The sequence below is a fragment of the Oculina patagonica genome, chromosome 13 (assembly GCF_052425735.1).
Source record: "Oculina patagonica isolate OP01 chromosome 13, crgOcupat, whole genome shotgun sequence".
In the NCBI taxonomy this organism is placed as follows: domain Eukaryota; kingdom Metazoa; phylum Cnidaria; class Anthozoa; order Scleractinia; family Oculinidae; genus Oculina; species Oculina patagonica.
The window spans coordinates 3,800,927-3,814,214 of record NC_135770.1 but is presented as its reverse complement, the minus strand read 5'-3'; the positions used below and the strand labels follow the sequence as shown (position 1 = coordinate 3,814,214).

Sequence of the window (13,288 nt, the reverse complement as noted above, 5' to 3'; positions counted from 1 at the left end):
CGCAAGATCACACCCCCATTCATAGTCAGAAACCAGCAAATCATCTAGTTTGCTAAAAAAAACACTGCGTGACATCAATGACGTTACCTTTTTCATTTACAAAAATAACTTTAACTTGTCAAAGTAAGTGCAATTTCACAATGGTGAATATCAGTACAGTATGGGGCCCAGTTCTCGGCCCCCACTTTGTGTTTAACGCGTTTTTTCACACTCCAGTTGAATCAAAAGAAAAAGGTATTTCCTTCAAACGATAGACTGATTCATGTGCTTTAAGTATCTTGAGTTTGATCGTTCAATTCGATATAGAAAGCTCACACGTCGAGTTTACGCGGAGGTAGGTGAATTTGCATTCCCGAAAAAGTTGTTTGTTTACGGCTCCAAATTCATGGATGTAGTTAAATTCGTATTTTATCCAAAAGCCCCCACCATACGAGCTAATTTTTGGCATGTGAAACGTAGAATAATTCAGCTTTCTGCTTTAGTTAACTTTTCGTTGAACCGTTGTATTTTTTGGTCTTAATTTACTTCGAAATTTTTTCTTGCGACGTTTGCGTATTTGCCAGTTCTCGGCCACCATGCTCGCTATCACAGCTTAGCGCTTGGTTTTTAATATAATTTCATCTGCTGCTGCCAGAATGAAGGAAATATATAAATGTTTTAAAAATAAAGTTCAATCTTATCTCTAAGTTTTGAGCTGACTCTTGTCTTGTCTATTATTTCTACAACACCTAAATCTTTCAAGACCTTTTCACTGCAAAATAAACCATCTAAATGCACGGGTCACACAATGCGGTTTTGCCAGAACCTGCACATAGGCAACTAGGCGCGTTAAAATCCTACTTTTCTAAAGTAAAACAAAGCATCATAAAAATAATTTGGGATCGATATAGTATAAATAGGTTTACAGAGTGATTTTATGACTGTGAAAATTAATTGAGCATTTTTTTACAGATAAATACGCACAAGCTTTTTAGTGGCCGAGAACTGGGCCAAGGTGGCCGAGAACTGGGCCCACAAATGGAGCTTTTATTTTTATTATTGCTCGGGCAAATTAATTTTTGACCGGTCGATAGCTTTACACCAAAAAGCTGAATAATGTAGCTAGCTCTGGGAGAAATTTCAAGTTCCTGCGGTTCTTCTGAGGTAAGAAATACAAGTTTATGTCAAAAGTGGCCGAGAACTGGGCCCACAAATGGAGCTTTTATTTTTATTATTGCTCGGGCAAATTAATTTTTGACCGGTCGATAGCTTTACACCAAAAAGCTGAATAATGTAGCTAGCTCTGGGAGAAATTTCAAGTTCCTGCGGTTCATCTTAGGTAACAAATACAAGTTTACGTCAAAAGTGGCCGAGAACTGGGCCCCATACTGTACTTTGCCCCGTAAGCTTTTTTCTCTGTCCTTCCGCCGAAGCAAAAAAACACAACCTGATTACACATTAACCCAAAAGTCGACCAAGTGTGCCTGCAACGATTTCCTGTCAAAACTAAAATGAAAACCATTGCGGTATGCGTCACCCGTAGCGGTTTTGTAGCAACCCCAAGCTATCCGCGTCTTTTTGGCCGCGCCAGGAGACTACGCTCTAGGACGACCAAAGGGTAAACCTTAAATCGGCCACGCCCGATTAATTAGGTTCGACTGTAGCACGGCAGAAGCACGACTCTGATTCAGACGTCGTGCCAGAGTCGTACCAAATTCAGGAGTACTGAAGTTACGTAACAATTAGTGAGCGGTGATCCAACAAAAATGGCGCCGTTTTCCAAATTGCGGCAAAAACTCCTACTTTTAAAATCATTGCAAGGCTCAAGAGAAAGACGCAAAGAAAGGCAACAGAAAAAGAAAACTTTTCCTTTTTAAGTACGGCGAATGTTTGTTTCTTTGCCCGACTAGTTTTTGAAAACTTGCTTATTTCAGATTCAGCCCCGCTAGATTCTTCTTCGCCCTGCTCCCTGTCATTAGTGTTATCTACTTCGTTGAATGAAACATCCTCGACGCGCTTTTTAGCAGAGAAAATTTCGTATTCCTTTGCCTGACCGCCATGTTTTTTGTCGTCTTCCAAGAATAAAATTCAATGTGCATACTTAACATCGTCCCCAGGGTCTTCTCCGTTTTCAAAATGGTGGCTGAAACGGATAAGACCCTGGGGACGAGGTTATGAGCATACTCCGTAAAGGAGATTTTATTCTCCGGTCTCCTCGTAACTCCTCGCGGGAACGTAATCCCGCCAAAATACATTAATATAATTTTTGAATTTGTTTTGGTGTGGCAGAAGCACGACGTTTGAACGGCTGCCGTGCCAGAGTCGTGTAGCACGGCATGGCGTGTCGAACTAAATTACTTTGCCGAACTCAATTCAAAAGTTTGATTCAGACGCCGTGCTTCTGCCGTGCTTTTGTCGAACTTAATTTATAAATTTAGTTCGGCACGGCAGAGCACGACGTCTGAACTAGGCCTAAGTTTGTCGAGCGAAACTCGCTCAGGCCTAGTTCAGACATCGTGCTCCTGCCGTGCCGAACTAAATTGTAATTAGGTTCGACTGTAGCACGGCAAAAGCACGACTCTGATTCAGACGTCGTGCCAGAGTCGTGCCAAATTCAGGAGTACTGAATCTACGTAACATTTAGTCAGCGGTGATCCAACAAAAATGGCGCCGTTTTCCAAATTGCAGCAAAAACTCAAAGAAAAGCAACAGAAAAAAAATTTCCTTTAGCGAGTACGGCGAATGCTTGTTTGTTTGCCCGACTAGTTTTCGAAAACTTGCTTATTTCGGATTCAGACCCGCTAGCTTCTTCTTCGCCCTGCTCCCTGTCATTAGTGTCATCTACTTTGTTGAATGAAACATCCTCGACGTGCTTTTTAGCAGAAAAATATTCATTGTATTCCTTTGGCTGGCCGCCATGGTTTTTGCCGTCTGGCAAGAATAAAATTCAATTTGCATACTTTTAAGTATGCAACTGGTGACGATGTTAAAACCTCGTCACCAGGGTCTTCTCCGTTTTCAAAATGGCGGCTAAAACGGAGAAGACCCTGGGAACGAGGTTGTGCGCATACTCCGTAATGGAGAATTATTCTCGAGTCTCCTCGTAACTCCTCGCGGGAACGTAATCCCGCCAAAATACATTAATATAATTTATGAATTTGGTTTGGTGCGGCAAAAGCACGACGTTTGAACCGCTGCCGTGCCAGAGTCGTGCGGCACGACATGTCGTGTCGAACTAAATTGCTTTGCCGAACTCAATTCAAAAGTTTGATTCAGACGCCGTGCTTCTGCCGTACTTTTGTCGAACTTAATTCCTGAATTTAGTTCGGCACGGCAGGAGCTCGATGTCTGAACTAGGCCTCAGTTCAGGCAATATAATAACAAGAAGCTTGAGAAGCTTAAAATCGGGCGCTTAATAATTAGCTATCTGTTTTGATTTGAAAGGCAGGGTACAGTACAATAAAAATCACTGGAAAAACAGTCACTTAAACCTATTTAGGACGGGGCCGGGGGGGGGGGGGGGGTTTGGAGGCCCGCGCTGACTTTGGACGCTTATAACTTTTTCAAGATTCAACCAAACGCTGCCAAACTTTGCGCGTTTATCTAAAATTTATCTCGCAATAATTTGGTAGGATTAGTTATTGTGCCAGTAACTTGAAATCACCATGGCAACGTCATTTTGACAGGCTTGTTTTCCCAAATTTGAATTTTTCGTGTTTCTATTTAATAATGAAAATCTGGAATGTTTTCAAGATTGCATTATTACTTAATGACATAATGGTCTCAATTTATAAAAATATCTTTCGCACAATACAAATAAACGATTGAACTAGACGTCTAGAAAATATAAATTCGTAACACTTAGCAAAGTGCAGCCTTTTCGCAATACTTAATAAAGGCGGGGTTTTTACCTGAAGACCAATTTTTCCAACGCTTGAGGTGGCTGACGCATTTCAGTATTTTCCAGCCCTTACACTTTAATGGAACAGTAACCAACTCCTAATCAGGTAACTACTATTGTCAAGAAAATGATCACAACTTATTGACCAATGATTAGGTATTTGTTTCATACCATTACTGTAATAGCAACTGGTGAAGAATAGTAGTACTGACCCAAAGTATAAGGGCTGGAAAACACTGAAAACCATTTCAGCCGCGTTTCAAGGAATCCAAAAAAGCTTTACTTATCCCATATATATTTGTTTTGCAGTATTTTGTTAATTTTTGGACGATTTTGGGGGATGTCTGGGAGGCGATAGTTTTTCTCAAAGGATTAGTAAAATTTAGACAAATAAGAAATATTGGAGATTTAATGTGATTTTAAAATTTGAATTTGAAGTTAAAAATTGGTGGACGGACACCAAACAGTCTCCTGACAACCCAGAGTGCTCTTGCGAGGGGGTCAACTGTTTGGAGGTGTTTCCATTCTTTTCTTCAATCCCTTCTTTAAATCTCTTAAAGTTCCATTCAAATTCAGGTAGAACCCCACCTTAAGTTTTGTTCTTGTGAGAAAACAACAGAAGTCAAAGGTTGCGTGATATAACCAAGCATGGATTTTAATTCTCCCTCCCTTTCCATCTCCTTAGCCTTTCACCCCCACCTGTCCCTCCCTTTCTACTATCATTCAATTTAATGTTTGTTTACATTTCCTAACCAATTCAGTATCGTACTAATCTGTGCCAAGCAATCAGATAATAACAGAAATTTGCCTTAATTTTGATCTCCCATACCAAGACCTTAGAGTATAAACCGCTAATAAAACAAAACACACTTGACTATAATTCTCTGAGGTTATACACCTTGCAGTATTAACGTGCTAACAAACTTGATAACAAACTCCATGTGGTACTAAGGATTTTTACTGATCAACATAGAAACTAAGGTCACAATGGTTTGTTCCCAAAACGTTTTTTACTGTACAGAGGGTCTGTATATACCGTATTGAAAAATTCAGAACGAACCGACTTCTGCCCGCTACCATATGCATGATATCATGTTGAAAAATTAGCTCTTTCGAAACCGTAGCAAAATCGTTAGAGACAGACAAGATACAGCCGTTTACTGGCAGTCTTTGAAAATCCTGAATTTCGTCAAAATGAGCCAAAATAAAGTTTTAAAATTTCCTTTATCAATATGGTTCTTATCTTTTTATTCAATTCTATGAACTGCTTTTATGCAGTACTGCAGTCCACAAAGATTTCAATTTCCTCAAAGTTTCGGGACAAATGGATACAAAATATTTCGTGCAGAATGTAATTTGATTAAGCGAATGTTTTCACGTCTATAAATACTTTAAGCAGTGAATGAAAAACCGCTTTGTTTTCATCGATGAGAGCCACTTTCAAATAGTTAATGCATAAAAAATAACAATCAGATCAGAATACAATAATTATTAATGTAAGGTCTCGCTATTATGTCTCGGCAGAGATACTTCTTTTTTGCAAGTTCAAATGTATGCAAATTGCGTGTGAAATGTAATTCGATTCCATTGTCTTGTTTACAAACTCTTTCTTAAGAAAGTTGTATTTTCGTGAATAAAACCCATTGGCCTGTTTTGTTTTCCTGATCATGTTTGTCTGTGATTTTTACAAAACATGTGGTCTTTTTTTTCGGAACTTTAAGTTTTACAAAAATTCCTATTTTGAACACAGATGTCACTTCCGGAATTTCTCATCTAAAATTCAATTGGTATTTAATTATAATTATTCGAAGTTTTCATTTTCAAGTCATCTTTTCATTCGATAGCTTTACTGATCTCGTAAAAAATTCCATTCAAGTTCACACCAATACTGTACATTGCCAATGTTTTGCTGACGTCTTGAGAAGTGTCTTACTAACGTCACTAGTCAAATCTAAAATATATCCAAACCATGTTGTGCAAACATTCTACTCTTTGTGACAGGCGACTTTGACGCCCAACTGTGCGGAAATGAAAATCGACATACTTCTTGCTAAATATATAAAAAATAGTTTTAAAGTGGAGTCCGCCTCAAAAAAATGTACCGCCAGATCACACTGCTATTTGTAGAAACCAGCAAAGCGTCTAGTTTCAAAGTTTCCCACAAAAACATTGCGTGACAAAAAAAAAAAAAAACCTTTTATTTACAAAAATAGCTTTAACTTGTCAAAGCAACTACAGTTTCACAATGGTGATTATTAGTACTTTACCCCTTAAGCTTTTTTCTCTGTCCTCCCGCCGAAGCAAAGAAGAGAACCAGATTGCAGATTAGCCCAAAAGTCGACCCAGTGTTCCTACAACGATTTACTGTCAAAACTGGAATGAAACCGATTGGCCCAGGCTATCCCTGTCATTTTTAGCCGAGAGGAGACTATCGTCTAGGACGACCAAAGGGTAAACTATAAATCGGCCACGCCCGATTAATAATAATCATTTATATAGCGCTATTTAGCTAATCTTTCATAGCTCTTTACAATCACTATGCTAAAATATAAAAATAAAATATAAAAATGCCTAACTAAATTAAATCTACTGAGCTAAAATATTAATACATGCACAATTGAACTGCCCTGAAACTGCCAGTTCAATTTAATAACTGCACAATAAATTTTACCACTTCTAAATGACTCTATTCTTTGCTGTCGACAGAATTCTGTAATAAACTTTTCAAGCGAACTTTAGAGCAAAGATTGTTTCGAGTAATTATTATTATTATAATCAGAACAAGAAAATAACAAAGCCAGGAAATCAGAACTGAAAACCATTCAACTGTTTGGGCCGTTTTTTTTAATCGAGCGTTTCCATCTGCAACTACAAACTGTTTTTGAGCTTTATAACGATAAAACGTAATGAAGAAGCAAAGTTTACTGAAATACATTCAAACAGCTGACCTTTTTGTGACAAACATGTTTTCCTAGAAAGAAAAGTCTTTTAAAAAACAAAGCTTTTTTTTAATGAAAACGGTCTAATTGCTTGTAAAGGAAAAAGGGAGCCGCCTGCTGCGAGTAATAATTCAATTTGTTCCGCCATGCTTTTCATCGGATTAATGATTCAGTGTTTACTGTAAACTTGTTGATGTTTCAGCCCTCGACACTGCTAGCGAACCAAATAGCAATGGTTCTATTTAAAAATTATAGATTTTTAACGTTATTTTTGCCTATATTGGATGTTAATAATTAACAAAGTTCAACTACAGAACTGATGCCAAGGCAAAGCCCTTGTGCTATGATTTGTTACGATAATTTTTCCTCGCTTTTATGGAATGAAATTCATCGGGGCTACGAATTGGTAAAAGGTAGGTAGGTAAAACTTTATTTAGACACGCTTGCCCCGTCAACTATATCGAAGTACAAGAAAGCTGTTTTTCACAAGGGGCGTGTGGCTACAACAAGAAGATTAGAACCCTCTAAAATAGTTCTAAAATGTATATTTCTAATTACAAGACCAACACTATGACGCTAACTACTTAAACTTATTGCTAATACTAATTACCTTATTGTTACTTATTTTCGCGGGACTTAATATTCGCGATTTTTTTAAAGACCCGCGAAGAAAGGTTCTCGTGAAAAATAACGACGCGAACTTTAAAATAATTCGTTATGATTAATAAACGTTGCCCTCAGTTTACTACATAATTTTCTTAGTACAGTCGTCAAACTAGCTCTACTTTGTTACAAAGGAATATGTCGTTTCGTTTTGTTGAACGGTTTTGTTCAGTGTCATTGGAAACTATTGCCGTGGAAAGTTAATTTTGAGACTAACTGTTTGTTTTTGCAGACCAGTATTTCGACACTTTTCGCGAAATTTAGTTCCTTTAAACGTGTTTTTTTTGGCCAAATCGCGAAATTTAAGTCCCTCGAAATATGCCCGTTCCTTAACAATAAGGTACTTAAGCTAAAAAAGAGATATTATTACTGGTAGGAAATAATATTGAATTGATTTCATAGCGGGCGTCGTTCTTCTCCTAGCAAGTGTAGATGCAATTATCACCTTTTGACAAACGCAATTACACTTATTTCATCTGCTGAGTGTTTGGATTATGGTCATTTTTCTTGGGACTTAAAAACATCAGGCCGATTTGGTAGTCGCTTCTGGCGTCATCTTCAGAGAACGGTAGCTATATATTTTGAGTCATTTGCAAACGCACCTGACACCTTTAACCACTTTTTAAAAAAAAAAAAATTAAAAGAGCCGTTTTTGCGCAAAATTATCTCGTAAATTAAAGAAACGGTGAGTTTATTACCGCCACAAAGTGCAAATTATGTTATAGCATATTCTGCCCTAAATTGTAAATCTACTCAAATTCACGGTTGCAGATCAATGTTTTATTTGAATGAATAGCCTGTAAGGCCTTACTTAAAATGTTTCTTTTTTACGTTTAAAAGTAAAGCTCTGGATATTTTGTTGGCTTTTTAAAGCAGCTATGTCACTATTAAAGTTAAAAGACATTTAAATTCATAAAACTACCTTCGAAATGATAGAAGAAAACCTCAAATTAAAATGATAACATACTGAAATATAACAACACCAAAATGGGTAATGGTTAATCTAAAAGAAACAAAAATAGTGAGGAAATCGTTTCGCCAGAATTTTTTTCTCGCGCGAAGGTTTTGATGTACATTTCCACCGGCACTGTTAAAAAACAATTGGTTCATGCTTTTAGATATGAACTTTTGAGTTATGAATGCACTTGAGTTATGAATGCACTCGAGAAGCTATAGTTGCTCTCGGCTATAGATCGCCTCGAGCAGCTCTTACGCTTCTTTCGTGCTCTCCATGCCAGCACCATAACTCGACAGTGCACGCTAAAGCAAGAACCAATTGTTAATTAGAATGGAGTTACGAGCAGGGAACTTGCTGAAAATGCTGAAAAATTTACAGTGAATCAGTTTCAGATTCAATCGGTGTCTTTCCTCACACCAAATATAAATACAGTGGAATCTGATGCCGATTTCTCGAACCTCAAAGGGAAACAAAAATTGGTTAGAGAAATCGGCGCGAGAAATGGGACAAAATTTCAGTGCTCGACTGAGGAAAGGAAACCACTTATGTTTCAAGTTATCGAGAGGCTTGAGCTCGAGAAATCGGGACTCACAGTAAATGCACGCAGGTGAAGGCATTTGAAAACGAATCATCATAGTGTATCACCGCATTCTCGAAACAAACGTGATGGGGAATCAAAATATGAGGCAAATCACCAGTAAGGAGAAAAGGAAAAGCCTTCCATTGATTCTACATCGCATATTGGAAAGTTTGTTATCACTGATATAGAGTTTGACCATCTGCTTTCTTATTTATGAAAGATCAAATCTGCATAAAATCAAATAATGCAGTAATTTGGATCAGTAAAAAAAGTAAAGAGAAACGGCTGAAATTAATTAAATTGCGTATAGTGGAATTCTAATTTTTCAAAACTTCTTAGGGCAACAAAAATTAGTTCGAGAAATTCGGGGGTTAAATTTTTGTTGGCTGTGACGTCATTAGGGCCGCCATCTTGGTTTTTACCATTTTCTTAGAAATTTAAGAAATGACAGAAATTTATACAAAACCAAGCCAGAATGGTTATGTAATGTTTAATAAATGAGCAGCAGTGTTTTATCAAGTTTAAAACACGAGGCGCAGCCGAGTGTTTTAAACTTGATAAAACACGAGCTGCGAATTTATTGAACGGCTTAAATATCTTCTGATGTAGATCAAATTATTCTTGCACTAATATTTAGATTTGGGTTATTTTGGGCTAGAAAATTGGACGTAAAGTTTAGCCGTGTCTTTATCAGATATAAAGACACTCATTAAACATTAATTTCTTTTGTATTTTCTTTATGGATTATTAATGAGTTTTTTAAGGAATGTAAAATTAAACAAATCGTACAATTTTGTTTTAAAAAACTGGAAAAATATAGAAATATGTCAAAAATGACGATTTTTGGCCAAACCTGCTCGTAATTATGACGTTGCCATGGCCACTGTATTTGCAAGTTTTCTGTCGTTGTTATAGATCGTATGTTGACAGCTGTCTTAATTTTATTTAGTGGAAGGCCAATCTACGTAAAATCAAGTCATGTACATTGAACTACTCAAGGGCTTCATCATCACAGTAGCTGTTCAAGTCGTTCTTCATACAGTACAGCTGGGCGCGCTGTGTCCCAATGACAATTGTTTAACAGGCGGATTCTTCTTTGCTCCCGGAAGAAACATGGTCAACAACCACGCCCTTCGTGGTCACGTGTTTGATAACTTTACAGTCAAACAGCCAATTGAATGCTTTAGAAAATGTCACTCTGAATGTCGCTGCATTTCGTTCAACTATCTGACGAATGTGAACGAGAACAACTGCGAACTGAATGAAGAAAACAGGTACACCAATTCCAGTGCGCTGAAGTCTCTGGAGGGATCACAATACTATGATCTGACTATTAACTACAACATAAGGGTAAGGAAAATCGTTTTTTTTTTCGAGCAACATGCACCTAAACTGCAGGGCCATAACCAGACCTTTGCAATAGACGAGGCAAGATCTAGCTAGGGGGTTCTGGGGGCATGCCCTCCAGAAAATTTTGAAATCTAGAAGCTCTGAAACTCTTCAGTGACATTTTTTATGAGGCATTTCTTGAGAAAAATCAAACTTCTTCAACTGGAGATTATTTCCCAACAAAACAAATTTTGTTTTTAATGTTGGGTAGAAATCTAGACGAGGCAAGTGCCTCGTCTTTCCTCTTGCTAGTTACGGCCCTGAACTGATGATCCGATTTCAAGCTTTCATTATAGGATAAGATTTTTAATCCATGGTTGCCATGGCAAAAGCAAGGTGTTTAAAGGGGCCAGGACATGAACATGTCTACGAGATATCTTGCCCGTGATATGGTCATTTCTTGAAAAAAAAAAAAAGATGCATTGACTTAGCAATTTATTACAGATCAAGTGTTTGTTAAGATCAGTGGATGTCAACTTAAGGATGATAAGGTTTTCTAATGTGTTTTAATATTGTCTAATTCTAACCATACGTACTTGATATCCATCATTTCAAATTAAGCTATATTAGTTTAAGGTCGTATTTTCCATTATATTTCTTGCCAGGCCAATGTTCCTTCCGCCGAATGTCAGAACGGATGTTGTGGAAGCCAGCCCTGTGTTAAAAAAGGAACCTGTCACGAGACATGTGACGTCATGGGCAAACGATTCACGTGCTCGTGCCCTCCGCACTTCACGAGAAGATTTTGCGAGACTGGTAAGCTAAGTGTTTGCTTACTTCATATTAGTTTAGTCTGATGTACTTCAGTTCAAAATGGGACTAAACAGAATTCATCTAAAACTCAAGTGATGCCTGTATAATGTTATACAGAGAGTAACGTGACAAATTTCCATTATACACTTTATGTCTGGTCCCGAGGGAAACAGTTAGTTTTGTTTTTCCGATTTTTTATTTGTTTGTTTTCTCGATGTTTCCATCCATCGAGACTCTCGGGAAAACAAAACTAACGGTTTCCCTCGGAACCAGACATTTTAAAAGTGCTTTGTTAAACATCCCAAGGATGAACAAATTAAACAAACAAACGAACAAATTAGCGTTAACAACAGCACGCCTGAGCACGACTTTATTTCTTCTATAAAACAATGCAAATGTACGACAAATACATCGCAAAATACAAACAAAAGAAAGGAAAGAACCGACTTACTTTCCAGGCATTTTCAAAATCCTTCTGCTCTCAAAGTTTTTTGACTTCGTGTTTCGAATGAAAAGTAGAAAGCGCCGGTTTTAGCCTCGCTCTGTTCCACTGTGTTTCACAGACGTTCGAAGAACTAGCGACAAATTTCCTAGAATCGCCGAGAAGTGAGCTCCAAAAACATCCCGCCACAATCACGCCACAATCACGCCACCGGCCTTGGTCACGTTTTGATCACGTGTTTTTTCTGGTCATTGATCACGTTCAGGTCAATGTATCCCGATTGGTATACATTTGATGGAAATGTTTCCTGATCGGGATACATTTAAATTTATGCAAGGTCACGTGATCACGAATCAGCCAATGAGAATCGTCTTTGTTCTTACTAGTAGTTAGCTTTTCTTAGTTAGTGTTTTTATCCCTTGTTCTTTTTTATTATACGTACCTGAATGGAATTTACCGTGTTAAAATAGAGTATTACCTACCTACCTATCTTTAGAACAAGAGAAACTGCGGATGTATAACAATTACTAATAACTTCTGCATGAATACACTTTCCACAGCAATATGTTCTACTCCAGACTGGCTTCAATTCAATGGTTCTTGTTTCAAGGCGTTTACAGAAAAGGTCAACTGGTTCGAAGCCCAACAAACTTGCCGCAGTCAAAATAGCAACCTTACATCGATACACAGCGCCGAGGAAAACGAGTTTGTTCGCGATAAAGTTGCGACCCCTAGTGAGCGAGTCTGGATTGGACTCAATAACTTGATAAACAACGCTGTGCTTAAATGGATCGATGGTTCTTACGTGTCATTCACTAATTGGGCTTCAACAGAACCAAATAATTCTGGAGGTTTTGAAAACTGCACTGAAATTTGGACCAATGGGGAGTGGAATGATATAGATTGCTCCTATAATTGGAGTTACGTTTGTGGCAAGGAATGGAAACCATGAGCCTTTTACTTTGAATAAATCTTCAGTTGATAAAGCTCATCTCTGTAATTTAATTGTAAAGTAACTAGTGCAATATAATATTATTTTGCAAGTCACTTTATATGTAGCGTTCATGTTCATATTTAACAATTATTCGCCTCAGGCTCAGTGATTATTCAACAACAAACACTTAGCCTGAGGCGAATAATTGTTTTAGTATAATTTTCAGAGGTGAATATCAAGAACCGCAAAATGACAAAAGAAAATACGAAAACAACAAACACAAGTGCTCGCTAGCATACGTGTCCATACGTGTAAACCAGTTTAATTCATCGATTGAAATCGTAATATACACTCAAGTTTAATTTAAGCAATAAAACAGAAAAAAACCAACACTACGAAAAAGAAAGATATGTGGTTTCTTTGTTTTATCGTTGGTGACTCCTGAGCAATGGTTTGAATCCTCACGAAATGACTAGCTCCGGTGAGTAGAGTACTAAATAATGTTTTATCAGTCGATCTGACTGAGTTTCTAATGGCCGCGTGCGATCTCCAAAACCACCATGTTTACGATCAATTCTAACGCCTTGAAAACCATCTCTTGGAAATATTTTCGGTCCAAAAGCCTTGGTAGTTAATTTGCAAAGTTCCCAAATGTTTTAAATATCCAGGACTTGAAGGGATTTCTTTTAAAAGAGAGAAATTTTCATTCAGCAAATGCCGACATATTCACTAGCCTGGATGGCAAAGGTG

At 37.6% G+C, this 13,288-nt stretch overlaps 1 protein-coding gene across 1 annotated transcript; it reads left to right on the top strand.

The window, feature by feature from the left end:
* The first annotated feature begins 7,128 nt into the window (after positions 1–7,128).
* Positions 7,129–12,642, top strand: LOC144637209 (brevican core protein-like). Its single transcript, XM_078496338.1, has 4 exons — positions 7,129–7,232; positions 9,970–10,370; positions 11,015–11,165; positions 12,165–12,642. Exons 2-4 carry the CDS (start codon positions 9,999–10,001, stop codon positions 12,554–12,556), a joined length of 915 nt encoding a protein of 304 aa, XP_078352464.1. The 5' UTR covers positions 7,129–7,232; positions 9,970–9,998; the 3' UTR covers positions 12,557–12,642.
* The last annotated feature ends 646 nt before the right edge of the window (positions 12,643–13,288 follow it).